Source organism: Amblyomma mixtum, chromosome 10 (assembly GCF_055824585.1).
Source record: "Amblyomma mixtum isolate Tamu chromosome 10, ASM5582458v1, whole genome shotgun sequence".
NCBI classification, from domain to species: Eukaryota; Metazoa; Arthropoda; class Arachnida; order Ixodida; family Ixodidae; genus Amblyomma; species Amblyomma mixtum.
This window is the reverse complement of record NC_143021.1, coordinates 69,863,751-69,880,025: the sequence shown is the minus strand read 5'-3', so window position 1 is coordinate 69,880,025 and position 16,275 is coordinate 69,863,751. Positions and strand designations below refer to the sequence as shown.

Genomic DNA, 16,275 nt, shown 5'->3' with positions numbered 1-16,275 from the left:
TTCATTACAGGAAATATCGATACACGGCATACCGGCAATTCACAAGATGGATGTGGGGCCGGCTTGGCCAGGGAAATCGAAAAGTCATACCATCATGTGCTGTGTGGATGATCAGAAAAATGTTTCCATCGCCACAATACCAAGGATTCAAATATCCTGAATTGTGAGCGGAGTGCAGAAAATAAATTCTTTTCTTAATTTACGTACAGGGTCGTCCACTCTTAGTTAGAATGCGCTAGCGCATGGCCATGCTCTTTGGAGGGTCACTGCGTCCGAAACGACTGCGCATCGAAGCGAAGTGGCAGACGACGCGAAGCACCGCGTACAGGTACACCTTCTCCTGCGTCACTTTGCTGCGATGAGCGACTGTGTCGCACGCGGTGGCCCTCTGAAGAGTGCGGCCATGCGCTAGCGCATTCTAACTAAGAGTGGACAACCCTGTACAATGCAGAACTACCTTGATGTAGAAGTAAAATCCTTTCCAACAGCATTAACACACAAAAAAATGTTGTAGTTGTAAGAAAGAGAGTTGGGGTTTGCTGCCCCAGCGGCTAGCGCCGATGAAGGAGAGGAAGAAGACAAAGTTGACGAAGCTCCAACAAGCTCTGGTGCGCGCTTGCGAACGCCGGCCTGCTGAGAAGCACTGCTGGAACAAGGACTGTGGCCGTCCACACTACCTGTGCGAGTCGTCTCATTACACTTGGTGGAGGTGCTGCTTGCTCTTCTCCTGGAGCTACGCCACGATGCCCAGGCTACCAGGCTCTACCACGACAACCGAAACTTCGGCCCAACCTGTCCCCACCGCTGTCGTCTGTTCCGGTGCCGTCCGTCAGCGCGACCCTGCGATTTTCAGCGGCACTGACGACACCGATGTAGAAGATTGGCTGGCCTCCTACGAACGCGTGAGTGCTTACAACAAGTGGGATGACGTCGTAAAGCTCACGAATGTCATCTTCTACTTGACCGATGTCGCCAATTTGTGGTTCCGCAACCACGAAGCGGATTTTACTACCTGGGCGGCTCTAAAAACCAGCCTGACTGACGTCTTCGGCCGCCCCGCTGTCCGAAAACTTCGTGCTGAACAACGGTTGCGCAGTCGTGCCCAGCAGAACGGCGAGAACTTCACAAGTTATATCGAGGACGTCGTTGATTTGTGTAAGCGGCTCAATCCATCTATGAGCGAGGCTGATGAAATCCGACATATTCTGAAAGCGATTGAGGACGATGCATTTCAAATGTTGTTGTCTAAAGATTCCCGAACCGTCTCCGACGTGGTGTCTTTGTGTCAGAGCTACGATGAGCTCCGCAAGCAGCGACATGTCACCCGCCGTACCACTTGCTCGGACGACACCATTTCGAGCTTGGCAGCCGGCAGTCCTGCCCACGATCAGCCGACACTTCTTCAGCACATCAAGCAGTTTGTGCAGGAGGAGGTCGCTCGTCAATTATCGCTAGTTACCTGCCAACCCGCTCCAACGCCATCGCTGTCGCCCTCTATTCAGCGTGTCATCCAGGAGCAGGTAGCTGAGGTCCTGCCGCCTGCTAATCCACCCCCTCTGGTTACTGCACCGCTGACATATGCTGAAGCAGTCGCCCGGCCACGACCTCAGCCGGTTATGCCTGCTTATGCGCCACCTGTCAACGTATACCCTCAGCAGCAGCTCGCCCCTGCACTGCCACTCACTCACCATCCTCTGCCTCACACTGGTCCCCGCCCTGTGAATCCGTGGCGCACCCCAGATAACCGCCCGATTTGCTATGCCTGCGGCCTCGCTGGTCATGTGGCCTGCTGGTGTCGCACACGCGGATCCCGTCCTTACGACTACGGGCGCCCACCGACGTACGACGTTCCGTTGCCTTCCGTCCCTGTCACTTCTCCTCTGCCGCCTCAGAATCCCTCTCCGCCTCGCTCCGACTCCTACAACCGAAGCCATCGGTCACCGTCTCCTCGACGCCGTTCGCTCTCTCCTATGCGCCGCCGGTCCCCACCACTTCAAGCGGAAAACTAGGTGCCGCAGTTCCGGAGGCAAGAACTGCGCCGTCAACGACCGTCTCAAGCACTATCGCCGGTCCTATGAACGTTATTGAAGTGATCGTTGAAGGTGTTACTGTTGACGCGCTTATTGACACTGGTGCTGCCGTGTCCATCATTAGTCGCAACTTGTGCCGCAAATTAAAAGTGATGACGCCGCTTTCTGACCTCTCGCTTCGCACCACCAGCGCTGACCCCATTCGCCCTCTCGCAGCGTGCACTGCCCGCCTCGTCATCCAAGGTCTCGCCTACACCATTGAGTTCTTCGTTCTCGCCCGCTCCTCTCATGACATCATCCTCGGGTGGGACTTTCTGTCCGCGCATCGCGCCATCTTTGACTGTGCACGTGCTGAAATTGATTTGTCGCCGCTGTGTGATGCTCTTGTGGACGCCGCCCCTGTTACCGCCGCTGACGACGTCGACGTGCCAGCTTTCTCTTCTGTTCTTGTGCCGCTGACTTGTGCTGCCCTCTCTGACGCTACTGTTTTTTATTCACCCTCTCCTCTTTGTGCGCACTGCAAGTCTGTTTTGCTCCCTCATGCCGTGCTCACCCTTTCTGGTGGTTGTGGCGCTCTGTACGTCGCGAACCCGTTGCCTTTCCCCACAACTTTACTTCGGGGAGAATCGCTTGGCACGGTTGATGTCATCGATCTCGACGATGCTTCTCCTGTCCTTGATGACCCTGACGCCCATGACATCAACGCCCTCACCCCTCCCGCCGACGTCGCCGACCCGTCCTCCCCGGATATGTTTTCCCATTCTGTCGATGCCGCTCTACCACCTCACCACCGCGCCCAGCTCATCGCTTTGCTGCAGCGCTTCCGCGCATCCTTCGACTCTCCTCAAGCACCGTTGGGTCGTGCAACAGCGGTTCGCCACCATATCGACACTGGCACCCATGGACCCTTGCGCCGACGCCCCTATCGCGTCTCCTCCGCCGAGCGCCGCATCATTGATGAACAGGTGAACGATATGCTAAACCGCGGCGTGATCCAGCCCTCTCACAGCCCGTGGGCCTCTCCAGTCGTGCTCGTCAAGAAAAAGGACGGGTCCATTCGATTCTGCGTAGACTACCGCCGGCTAATGACCACAGCAGCAGTCAAAACCATAATATGCAAAGAAAGGGTTATTTGTATTGCTGGGTATAATTGCATACTGAGACCGAAAGCGAAGTGCTCTGTGAACACAAGACATCGAATATGGTCAGTAGTGCACTGAACTGTTCACACCGAGTACAGGTCGCCACTGATGAGTTATTTTTGCTCCACTGTGGAGATAAGTACCACAGCATACAATGATGCACACATCCTCATGTTCAAATGGGCCGCCATGGTGGCTCAGTGGCTATGGCATCAGCTGCTGACCCAAAAGATGCAGGTTCAATTCTGGCCGCGCCGGTCGAATTTCGATAGAGGGGAAATTCTAGAGGCCCGTGTACTGTGCGATGTCAGTGCAAGCTAAAGAACCCCAGTGGTCGCTATTTCCAGAGCCCTTCACTACGGCGTCCCTCATAGCCTGAGTCATTTAGGGACGATAAACCCCCGTAAACCATAAACCAGCATGTTCAAATGGATAAATTGAACTTGCAACTCATGCATCAAGTGAATTTTCTTGATGAGCCAGTGTGTGCCTTCCAAACCGGGACCGGTGCATAGTCACCAGCTCGGCCTTGGATCGTCTTGCTTGCTTCAGCTGCACCATTGGCAGCTTTGCAGCACAGCTCCTCCTTTGCTCACTGCAGGCCTTTTTGAAGGAAGCAGATGCTGCACAATGGTGCAGCATCTCTTCAATAAGCTTGTCAACGTAAGCTGTAAAAGGCTGCCGTTACTAACTGCACAGTGCACTTTGCTCTACATACCATAGGTTGTCTCTGTCTTCACAGGGCAAACAACTTCTTCACCCTTTTTTGCTCGTAGCATCTTTCGTTTCCATTTTGCCTCGCCCCTTGCTGTGAGTGCTTGTGCGCGGCCTGCATTTTCATTCTGGTGTAGAGCTGCCAGCTGTGTTCTGAAAATCACACAGCTCAATTAATGTTCTATTTCTAGACAGGACAAGCTCTGCTTGACCTTTGTGCATATTGAAATCTCATACTTTGAACATACCTTGCACACATCATCTCGGGTGTGAACGCTACGGACTTGGGGGCAAACCTGATGATAATGCTATGGTATGATTCCAAGCCAGATGTCTGGCCGAAAGAAGACAGCTGCTCGATGTCTCTGAGCAGCAACTTATCCATGGTTACTGCCACAAGACGTGCATAGGCTGGTGTACCTGAAAAGTTTTCTTTTTGCAGTAGACTGCATAATGACGTCACAAGTGTAACTTTACCTGGCAGTAACCACTTCCCATTTGGTATGTCACCATGCAGGCACCTCGGGTATGCATCACCATGACCGTTGTGCACATTGATGACATGATTGAGCATACGTAAAAAATTTTTAGGGATAAATTTCATCACAACACACTGGGTGTTGCAAGAGAACTTATGTTTACATTCCCCCACCCCCTCCCCCTCTTCCCGAAACCTGACAATTAAACCTTTTGAAAAAACGCATAAGCATTGCCATTTGGGCACTGGGCTGTGCTCGTAATGCAGGAAAAAGTTGGATTAAGCTCCCTCACTCTCTCCCCCGTACAAAAAAAATGAACAGGATAGGAGCTATAAAAAGGACAGCAGTCAGTGCAAGTGTAGGTGATCATCAAAACAGGCATGATATTCATAGGGAATCTAGAAAGCAGAAAAGCATTTTCAAGCACTTGTAAGAGCGCAACCAACCTATACATAAACGCACATTTCAGCAAACAGGGGCTTAATTTATCTGTACAGTGTGGAAATTTCATGATTTTCTACATCCTGGACCCGTATTATCACTTATATCTTAACTGTCTGAAGAAAATCACTGACACAGTTTACACTGCAAGCCTCACAAAGAAATTCAAAAGCTATGTAAAGCCTATAAAAACATACTGATCGCATTCATGCAGAAGCTGAATTAAAGCATGTTAAATGCTGCACATCAGAGCACTGCAGAACCGGAGCCTGAATGAGTTGGTGCATCATTGGAGAAATAAAAACTGTGAAGCAATGACGGACAAGAGAGAACGAGGACAAGCGCTTACTAACAACTGAAGGTTGATTGAAAAAACACAAATAATACAGTACAATCTCCAACCCAACCATGACGCTTGCAGCTCCCTAAACACATCATCTAATCGTGAGAATCAAGACATTCAACCTTGCAGACATGAAGGAGCACTGAAGCTGGGCTTATGCACGAGTCATGATTCACATGGATTTAAGAGGCCTCACATATTTCTCTTGTTATTTTGTCCCTATGCCTGCAAATAACTCTGATCTCTTTGAAAACAGCTGAGCGATAACCAAGCAAGGGCTTCTCTGAGCGCTGCTGAAAAGACCAGCAGACTTGATCATGGCTCAGAACCAATGTTCAATCAAAATTGGTTAAATGTGAAATAGCCTTCGCATGTTTGGGGTCGGCACTTTCAAAAACCTGTGTGCATGGAATGGAGAATAGTTTTCGCCAGCAGGTTCAAAGATTAAAATTGGCAGTTTTTCCGGAAGAGGTTGGTAGGTAACTTTATTGGTTCAAGAAGGAACCAAGTGAGGAGGGGATGGAAAAAGAGGAAGCAGGACGACAATGGGCCCTCGGGCCGCTCTAGTTGGCCAGGCACTGTTGAGTTTTGGCGACTGCTCGGGCACAGCCTATTGTCAGAAGCTGTACCTCCGGCAGCAAGCTGCGCAGATCAGCCTCCTATCGCTCCTGATGTCCTGATCCTTGCCACGATGGCTTGGGTTTATTTGGGCAGTTCAGAAATATGTCTGGTGCTAGGATACATGTGGCAGTGAGAGATTTCACCGCAGGTTACAACTGAGAGAAGAAAAGGGGCCGTGACTGCGATGGATATGGTGCAAAGCCGCCCCAGGGCAGCCCATACCTCCGCCTCTGTGATGGGAGCGAGTCTGAATTGGGAGTTCCTTTGTAGGTCGGTAATTGTTCCTGCTTTAGGTCGGGGAAGTACGCGGCTTTAAGAGCTGCTTCAAGGTCTTGCCCTTGTTTCTCCACCTCGTGCAGGAGTTTGGTGATTTGTTTATTATTTTCCGACCAAAAGGAACACTGGTTTAACATACGGTGGAGGAGGGACCACGAGTTCTTCATGCGGAGAGTGCCGTCTGGTCGGCTGCATAATTGATTCTATTGCTGTGAGGACAGCTCAGCTGCATGTTCGGCGATGATCTGGAGCGTTTGAGCCATTGTTTCTCCAAATTCTGACAGACCGCCACAGGTGGAGTAGCATGCTGTCTACTGGGTCGCCAATATGTTCTGCCGGGGCCACTTTTTTGCCAAGAGCTATGTCCCGTTGGAGCTTGGAAACCCAGTCCATGTAGTCCTGAATTTCTGGTTCCGGGTTTTGGTCTCTAATTCTGTGAAATTTGTCCCTGTCTACAATAGGTGTAAGGTGGAACTGTGGCCGTAAACTGGCACACGGCAGTGTAATTCATAGGACGTAATGATCGCTGCCAACGTTGATTCCCATGCAAGGCCAGTTAGCTTGACAGACGTTCGTAGTAAAAGTGAGATCTGGGCTGGTGTTTCTGCTCACACTGTTGCCACTGCGTGTGGGTAGTGTGCAGTCAGTGACTAGGGTGGGCCTGTTTTGCTGAGTGCATTGAAAGACGCTGGTGCCCTTGCGAGTGTTATTATATCCCCAGTCTACGTGTGGTGCATTAAAATCACCCGTTGCCACTATAAGAGCAGAGCCTGCTATTTGGATGGCCCCGTCAATTGCTTCAAACGCAGCAGTGAGGTTATCTCTAGGATGAGAATAGATATTTAAAATATGTGACTTGTCCTGTACAACACGGAAGGAGTTCGAGAAGAGTGCAGTCGGTGTAGAGGTCAGAGAGATCGTGAGCTACATACACAACATTTCTCTGGACATATGTGGTAACGCACCGGGAAGTAGAATGGGAGTGCACAGACTAATAGCCGAGAAGCTTGCATGCTTTTTGGAAGAGGTAACCTTGCTTGCATGCGACAGATATCTTAAAGGAACTGAAATCTTTCAAGAACTGCCATTCACAGAGTCATCTGGTACGAGGAGGCATGCAGTTATCCCCTACAGTCATCAGTTGTCCCATAGATTAAAAAATGTAGGCACCAGATATGGTACTCAAGTGCTGTTCTCAGCACCAAAAAAACTTGGGGAGATATGCGCCACCGTCGATAGGAGAGCAAAGGCTAAAAAACAAAAAAAACACACGGTGCCTGCAACATAATTCACCAGACTATGTTCGTGCCATGTGCTGAAAGGCTAGTGTATGATGCTGATTTTTTTTGTGGTAAGAGATGTATCGGGCAGACCGGAAATTGTGTAAACACCTGTCTGCGGCAGCATAATAAGTCGTTAAAATGTTCCCTGTTGTCTATCCCTTGTCCTACATTACAGGGATTGCCACTTGAATAATATCCCTGATTCCCCCGATAAGAAATTGTGCACACCTGTTTTCAAAGAAATCAAAGTTATGTGCAGGCATAGGGACATAATAACAAGAGAAATATGTGAGGCCTGTTAAATCCGTGTGAATGATGACACATCTGTAAGCACAGCTTCAGTGCTCCTTCATGATTGTGAGGTTGAATGTCTCGATTCTCATGATTAGATAATGTGTTTAGGGAGCCACACGTGTCCTGGTTGTGCTGGAGATTGTACTACATTATTTGCATTTCTTCAATGAACCTTCAGTCGTTAGTCAGTGCTTCTTCTCTCTAGTCTGTTGTCGCTACGCTGCTTTTAGCTGCTCAATCAGAACACTGCTTCCACAAATACTTCAGTCTTTAGCCATAAAGAATTTCACCAAAATTTGCTTACTTTTCCACATGGCTACCAACAACTGTCCATCCCCCGCACTGACAGCTGCACACCAGTACAGGTGGTTTACCACTGGCTGTATCCAGTCTTCAAGGCCAGCACAGGCAGCTTTCTTGCTTTCGGTTGTAAGCCGTTTTTTGATCACTGTGAATAAAATCACAAGAAATTATTGCAAAATATCTTCAAATTGTTTTCGATAAGCCACTGTGGTCTTTGGCCAAAAAGCACAAAACTGTTACAAGGATGGAGCAGCTACAATCCTCACTGCACAAGATATTCAGCAGGGAGGTTACTCTATTGCCACCGCACCATATGAACACAAAATAAAAACTATAAGCAATGCAGACATTCTTGCACAATGCAATTCTAAGGGTTAGGGGAAATTTTCGTGCAAGGGACTGAAAAAAACGATATCAGCTTCATTACTTACTCTTGGCTACATGCCATGTGTCAAATTTGTGGTCAATGCCAGGCTCATTGATGCGCATATATTTTTTAATTCCTGGGTGCCTGTCAGTAGTGAGGGTTGTCACCATTATGTCGTGTTTTTTCAGGTCCTCGAGCCCCTTCACCAGGCCATACTTTTCCATGCAACTGCTTGCTTTGACCTGGTCATTCTGGAAAGTATTTACAGCAGTTCAATGTTTAGCAAAGATAACATGAGTGAAATGTGCCAGTCAGAATGTTTTTGAAAATCACAAAAAACTGAGAACCAACCTCTCCAAGCTGCACCTGGACAAAGTGAACGACTTTGCTGGTCGAAATGTCCATGAAAGTATAAGTCAGGAATTTGGCGCAAAATCCAGGGGAGTCACAACGGCCATCTCCTGCCAACTCTACTTGGCCACTCAGGCTGCGCAGAACATTCTTTTGTTCAGCCTCCCACACCTGGAACATAATTAAATTGCCTGTGCATACCCGAAATCAAAAGTTCATTTCACTTAATGACCCGAGTTTCTGGAGACATACAACAAGCACCGCCTCATGTCTCATTAGTCGGCTTAATAATCAAGCTTATTTCATTTGGAATTACAGCAACATGCAGAGCATCACAAAAAACCTAGATGGACAACATGACTGGTGGTGTTGTAAGTTCTTCTGCAACTGGGGCGCTGCTACAATGTGCAGTCCAGCTTCACTGCACTAGTGAGCAGAAATTACATTCTCATGCCCTGTGGAGGTTTGGAATGCTCAGGGGCTTGTGAACTTTTATAAAAACAATATCCCACACAAAAATGCATTCCACAAGTCTTTTTTTACATCTTTGTTTACAAAGTGAACAAAAATTTGTAAGCCAAGGAAAGAAATGAATATTTTTTTCAGTACATACATGCTCGATGGCGGGCTGGAAGAGTACCCTCTGATATGTGTAGTACATTCGGGTTGATGACACCTGAATGTTAGCCTGCCTCAGCAGCCTCAATGTCTTCTCTGGACTTGCACCAGAGAAGCATATAGCAGCACAGAGGAGCAGGCTACCCACAGGCTTTCGTTTCAGCATTGGTTGGCTATGCCAGCTTATGCTGTGTTTGTATGGGCAGATGCCATCAACCCGAAGCACTGAACCAGAGACAGCAGTGGAAATTTTGCAGGGTGCCTGGCATACACCGCACACTTTGAAGAGCTGAAGAAGACAGCTTTCAAAAACAATGAATTTTCTTTCTGCTGCGGATGTTTCAGAAGCAGCCTGGTCTCTGTAAATGAACAGCAGTGTATTTACAGGCATAAGAAATATGCTGTGGAAGCACACAATTCACACAAGCTAGCAGTGCTCCCCAAATGGTACCATAACATCATCTTTGTCAAAAGATGAAGTCTTACATTCTTGATTCATAACGGCAGCAAAGAAGCACAAACATGAAGGAAAGGAACAAGCAAAAACATGGACAAACACTGCTCTTTGTATTTGTGCTTCTTCGCTGCCGGTATGAATCAAGAATGTTACCAAATTGCCCCAAAACTTGTGTTACTTACATGACTGATTCAGCCAATGAAGGCTCATAAGTCAAATCATTGTGGTCTCTTGAAGTTGACATTGATGGCTCAGAAGCAGGCTCAATTCTGTAATCGAAGTGTTGGATACAATTAGCATCACTGCTACATATTTACTTTGTTTGTTTATGGGGTTTAACGTCCCAAAGCGACTAAGCTACATATTTACATATTTACAGGTGCCAGAAATTCATTAAACAAGCACAGCTTAGTAATACGCCCATCACATGGGCAGTTTCAAAGCCCACCAAGTCAAGGGACATTAAACTCAGTGGGGATCGGCCGGTTCCACATGGCGATTTTCAATGACCATCGGAATCTCCAGGGCCATTGAGAACAGCCTCACGCTCGTCAGACTACACTAACCAATTCTGAAAAAAATTTTATTCTGTAGTCAAAATGACAGCTTCTTGTATTGTCCGGTGGTCGGATATAAAGAAACTGGCGGTGTTTTTGTCTTGCCTTCCACTCTGTTTTGCTCATTTTCACCTTCAGCATGCTTTGTGGCAACCCAGGCCAGGAAGCCCTACAAGTGCTGAAGTGATAGTTGCTTCGTATGTGATAAAGATGGTCACTGATGTGTAGTAGCTTCGAAGGCGAAAAATTAATGTGTATGAAATGAAGGTTGCATAATTGCCCTGTTATAGCTGTCTCTGGATTGTGCTCATCTCTGAAGTATTTTAAGTGTTTACGGATGAAACTTTCAATTAAATACAGCGCTTACTCCAATATTTCGCTCATTTTATTATGCGTGTTGCTAAACCCAGCACCATTTTCCTACTCAATGGTCATTGAAAATGGGCGTGTGAAAGTGATGCATCTGGATGATTATGAAAATTTCGATGGCCAGCGACTCAATAGACACTGAGACTGCCTGTGTGACAGGGGCTAACTTTTAACAAGTTGTACTGTTATATCAATAAGGTACAAATACCAAGCCTTACATGAAAGAACCGAAGGAGGGCTCATGAGTTTCGGCACCTTGAAGAAGACCAGCAGCATTTGGTGTAGAGCACCTAGGAGTCTCATGGGTGTCAGGCACACCAGAATCATCGTGTGTTCCCTCCTCCGTCTGTGTCGCCTTTGAAACCACCCTCTTTAAAGAGAGCCCAGCTTGCACACCTGCAAATAAATGAAGGCGGTACAATTTGTTTTTAAGGTAATGCAACTAAACCACATTAAAAGCTCCCTCTGATCTTTCCCTCAATACTTAACTTTGAGCGATGAGCTGCGGATCTTTTTTAGGAACACACAATAAAACGGGAAAGCAAAAACATTTCAGTTAGAAAGACTGAATGTCTTATAAAAGGAACAGTGGATGTTATTGGTTAGGCACCGTAATGCTTCACATTTCTCACAAATGAGACATGTGCAGCCTCGGTAAAGACAAATTATTTGCACCCGCCCAATCTACAAACAATCAAAGACTACCCTCTGGTTGCGATGCACTGAATTTGTGAACACAGACATCTCACTGAGTTTGTTAAGACTCGCAACTTTGAAGCATCTTTGCTACAAAATCTAAGTATGATGGACCAGACAAGATTATTTCTTTTAGCATATTGTGATTCGCTCTTACAGATGCTCCCTCAGTGCCAACTATTCCTGAATGTGCTCATACCCAAACTATAATCTCAACTCAGCATCTAATGCAAACCTCCAATCCACTTTCTAAAGCTGTAAAACACACACTGCATTCAAGAGATCTGGAGATGAAATGATGTCTCTGTGCAGTTTGTTCTCTGATGCTCGGTAATAACCGTACTCGTATACATGCACACTGTCAAAATTTACTTGTGTGTAGACCGTCTTGTTGTCCCTAAAACAATGACATCAGTACGACATGTGGTTTTATTTGATCCATTCAACATTTACTCGAAGGGTACTTGTATTGAGGCACTGAAAAGTTCTATAAAAAAATTAATTCCTAACAATGGCTAATTATAATCTGCCAATCCAATACCAAAGATTGAAATGAGTACCTACTTTTGCACTGCAGCTCTCGGGCAGGCACTTCATCAGTCTGTACACCTTTATCACTGTACATTTTATAATAAGTGTGGTCCCCTGTGGATATTTCTCCAAGCTGAAAGCAACATAAATCAGTGCAACAGAGGGTTAATATGATTCCTTCTTCTTTAAAGTTACTCTGCCACTGATCCTACGCACCTGGCTTGCATCAGGTGATTGTGAACATGCGTCACGGCTTGATATATGGTCCGCTGCAATTTCCACATTGGCAGCAATACCCTGGTCAAACGCCAAGGAAATCTCAAGGCCACTTTCCTGTTGGAAAAACAACATGATGCAAAATTGTATTGCTCTAGAAATACCCTCTCATAGGATAACTCACATCGTCAGCTGGTGACATAACAGCATCTTCATCTCCATGGAGTTCAGCTGCCAGGGTGTCCTGCAAGGTGACACCAAAGGTGTTGATCAACCACACCATCCAGAATAGCATGCGTAAATCTCGACACTTGAATCTTGAAACATGTGACCAGCACGTTTCATAATGGTAATAAAGTTCTCAAAGATTTATCATCCCTTAAAATTAGCCTAGAACAATGTTCTGTTCCTGAATTATGACTTTAATATTAAGTTATTCTTATTAGTACTTTTATTTTACACAGCTCATACTGTTAGTGAAATTTCTGGGCATGACTGAGGGTTTCAAGCAAACTACCGCAAATAAACAATAAAAACTACATGCTTAATCTACGTCGCGGTCTTTGCGACTTGTTGTGAGAATGAAGACTTCAACCTGCGCTCTTCCCTAAGGCGGCGCACAAGCGTATCTTTATAGCGCCACTGTAAATTACGTTGTTGCCTCTGCACCAAGCATTACGAAGAAATACAGACCCGCAGCTCGGCTACTGAGCCAGAGTTCCCGGGTTCGAATCTGGCCGTGGCGGAAACGCAAAGGCGCCCGCGCGGTGTGCGATGCCGGCGCACGTAAAGATCCCCATCTGGTACAAATGACACCTCTTCCTTTCTTCTCTCATTCCCTCCTTGCTCCCTTCCCTTACGGCGCGGTTCAAGTGTCAACCGAGATGTGAGACATTTCCTTTCCTCAAAAACCAATTCTCAATTTTTAACAATCATAACACATTGTCATCTTAATACAAGAGCTGAGTACTCACCTCGCGCGCTCCAGTAGGTTGCTCAGCAGCAACAGCATCAGGTGGGCCTTTCGTTGGAGCGGCGTCGCAACGAAGCCGTCGGCGTTTTGTTGCGGCATTTACGAGAGGACTGGGCGCACTTTTGAAGGCACTCTGGTCAAAGTGGAGGGAGCAGACCCTGCGCGCAGTTAGGCTGGGCGCACCAAGGGCCTCTAACCACAGTCTACGTTGCTCGCCGCAAGCCGGGAAGCGATGAATCGAAACTCCCTCCGAATTGTCGGTGCTCATAGAGCCCGGGGCTGCGCACCGCCTTTTAGACATCGCACGCACACGTAGAGAACCACGTATGCGCGATCGATGAAACAAGAAAACAACGACGATAACGAAGAGCGAACTGCGGAGGAGCGGGGATGGATGAAAAAAGAGAGCCGAGAGAGCTCAGAAGCGTCAGTGTATAGATCAACCACCTCAGGTACTTTCGAAATGCATAGAGAAATATGTGACCTCTACTGATTGAAGCGCTTGAAGCAAATAATAGATCAGCGCAGGTAAAGTCACGTGAATTTTATTGATTTTTAAATATGTCTGTGTCAGCAATAAACGAGCGCACACAACGATAAAACATCCTTTGTTTATTTTTCTTTCAACACCTTGCAGAAAGTTAACTTGTAAAGCACAGGGAGTAAGTTCAGCCAATCACTGAGCCAGCGCCCAAAAGAAAAAAAACGTCACATCCGTTTCCAAAGATTGCCGTTGGATGCCGCACGCGTCAGTGCAAAATGTCGACTTCTGGGTCTGAATAAAATATTAAGCGTCACAATTTCGCCTTTCTCACTGGTCGTTGCAGCATCAATATGAACCATCCACCGCAAATAAACAATAAAAACTACATGCTTAATCTACGTCGCGGTGCCCCTTTAACCTTAAAGCGCAAAAAGACGGGGACACAAGAGACACACAACCAACAGGACTGGCGCTGTCCTGTTGGTTGTGTGTCTCTTGTGTCCCCGTCTTTTTGCGCTGCTGTTACCTTCCTTAAGATGAACCACCGACTAGCCCATACAAAACTTTTGATCGTATGTTTAACCCTTCTCGTTAGCCTCCACGTTTCTGTCCCATATGTGAGTACCGGTAAGGTACAGCTGTTGTATACTTTTCTCTTGAATAAGCACTCTGAGAACCATGTGAGCTAAGATTTTGAAATCTACGGACTGTCTCTTATGTTTTGATAGTTCAGAAGTTTAGACTTGCTGCTATGCCGAGTCACATAAAAAGTAAGCATGCATAACGAACACTCCGCAATTTCGGTGGCATTAGAGTGATGACCTCAATTATATTCCTATGACAGATACTTCAACTGGAGTTTGAAATGCATATTAATCTAGCACTTAAGTGTTAGATAAATTTTTCCAAAACTGAGCAACCCAAGGGAATCATTCTCGCAGAGCCAGCCTCGCCACTGAGCTAACTGCAAGGTTAAGAGATGGCGCTCTGTTGACGTTGAAGTTGATTTTATTTGCTCAACAATGAGAGGGAACATTGCGAGAAAAAAGGTGCATTGAGCTTGACAGGCTCTCGAGCCCCAAAAAACAAATTAGGCGGCAGCCCTCGAAAGTAAAACGGTGATACACAAAAATGTGGGAGCATGAGATTTCCTATTTATCCTAGATTAAGTTAAAATGAAGTCACAAATTTAATGCATTGTGAAAATACAAAACAGAGTATCAAAAATATTAGCAACCGAAATATGAATGACGATTTGCAGAATATATTACAAGGTAAAAAAATAGACTCGCCAGGCTAAAGCAATTAATTCAACACTTTGAATGTCTAACATAAAGAGACAACCACACACTTATGAACACAAATAATGACACAAATTTCAATGACTGGAAGTGGAAATGTTCAGACCAGCATCTGTGATATCATTGAGAAGGGAGGGAAGACTATGTCTTAACATTTGTATACCATAGTTAGTCCTAGGTGTTCTAATGAGAAACCGCTGTGTGTGACGTAAAGGGTACGTGCTTTCATGATACGCAAGCTCAGCCATGTTGGATAGAATCATCAAGTTATTTTTTATTTCATGCTTGAAACGAAGGGCAAGTCGTAAGTTATACAGACGGAACGCCTTTGGAATGTCAGCAACATCAAAGAGCTTGGAGGTGGGATGGTCCCAGGGCAGATTGTAAATTATTCTAATTGCTTTATTTTGCAATAGGTAAAGCTTCTGAAGATTTGTTTTAGTAGTATTTCCCCACACTAAGTGACATTAATATAATTGGGACATAAATAATGTTTTAAACAGCAGGAGTTTTCCACCCCTTGGAAGCAGATGACTGTTAGGCCGGAGAAGACCTACAATACGGGCGACCTTTAAACTTAAGAAATTAATATGTTTGTCCCAGAGAACTTTTTCTGTAAACCTAACACCGAGGGTCTTGAAAGCTGGCACGACTTCAATTTCGTGAGAAGCACAGCTAATGATGGTATCAAGGCTCACAACTTTACCTTTAGAACAGAAAAACATTGCTTTTGTTTTTGAGAAATTGACTAATAAAGAATTATGATTAGACCAGTGCAGGAGGTTCGACAGTGTACGGTTAGCTTTTTTAATAAGTTCAGTGGGGCCGTTGCCAGCAAAAAATAAACTCGTGTCATCTGCATACATGACAAAAAATGCGGTCTTATTAACATTGATGACATCGTTAATGTATAAATTAAACAAAGACGGTCCGAGAATGCTACCTTCCGGCATGCCCCTTAGACGCTTGTAACCTTAGACGCTGCATTAAACTGGAAACCGCATATCGAAAAATTGCGCAGCAAACTATCTTATGCATGTTTCGTTCTGGCCAAAGCTCGGCGACATTTCGAAATACACACACTAAAAACAATATACTTTAGCTTTTCCAGTCCCAATTAACTTACTGTATACTGTATTAACTGTATTACTGTATTAACTGTATACTGTAATTACTGTAATTAACTTACATGGGGTTTCACTTACATCACTTACATTGAACCTGTTTTACGCCTGCAGAAGCGGGCACTGAGAATAATGACTTGCACAACACCGTATACGCCTTCTCGCCCTTTGTTTTTTAGACTCCAAATAATGCCGGCATTGCAGCTTCGAGATTTTCGCGTTGCACTACTCGTACTAAGAGTCCTCTCCGGCACCTCCCCCTTTCCTTTGAACACATTCCATAGAGCCCCAACTAACAGCCGTTC

At 46.1% G+C, this 16,275-nt stretch overlaps 1 protein-coding gene across 1 annotated transcript; it reads right to left on the bottom strand.

The window, feature by feature from the left end:
- Positions 1–455: 455 nt before the first annotated feature.
- On the bottom strand, positions 456–13,160 carry LOC149326063 (uncharacterized). Its single transcript, XM_089564463.1, has 14 exons — positions 13,063–13,160; positions 12,273–12,405; positions 12,089–12,205; positions 11,906–12,005; positions 10,864–11,041; positions 9,902–9,988; positions 9,258–9,621; positions 8,645–8,815; positions 8,358–8,544; positions 7,914–8,071; positions 4,364–4,499; positions 4,135–4,306; positions 3,891–4,039; positions 456–3,840 (listed from the first exon to the last, which is right to left on the bottom strand). The coding sequence occupies exons 1-14, from the start codon at positions 13,158–13,160 to the stop codon at positions 3,623–3,625; spliced, it is 2,268 nt and encodes a 755-aa protein (XP_089420589.1). The 3' UTR covers positions 456–3,622.
- Between the last annotated feature and the right edge of the window lie 3,115 nt (positions 13,161–16,275).

What these genes read in the sequence shown, in the direction of transcription:
- LOC149326063 (XM_089564463.1), bottom strand. Translation starts at nt 13,160, where the DNA reads ATGCCGCAACAAAACGCCGACGGCTTCGTTGCGACGCCGCTCCAACGA. An exon ending in TCATTGGCTGAATCAGTCAT is followed by an intron (nt 9,622 to 9,901) that starts GTAAGTAACACA and finishes GTTCATTTACAG; the next exon opens with AGACCAGGCTGCTTCTGAAA. An exon ending in TCCAGGTGCAGCTTGGAGAG is followed by an intron (nt 8,545 to 8,644) that starts GTTGGTTCTCAG and finishes AATACTTTCCAG; the next exon opens with AATGACCAGGTCAAAGCAAG.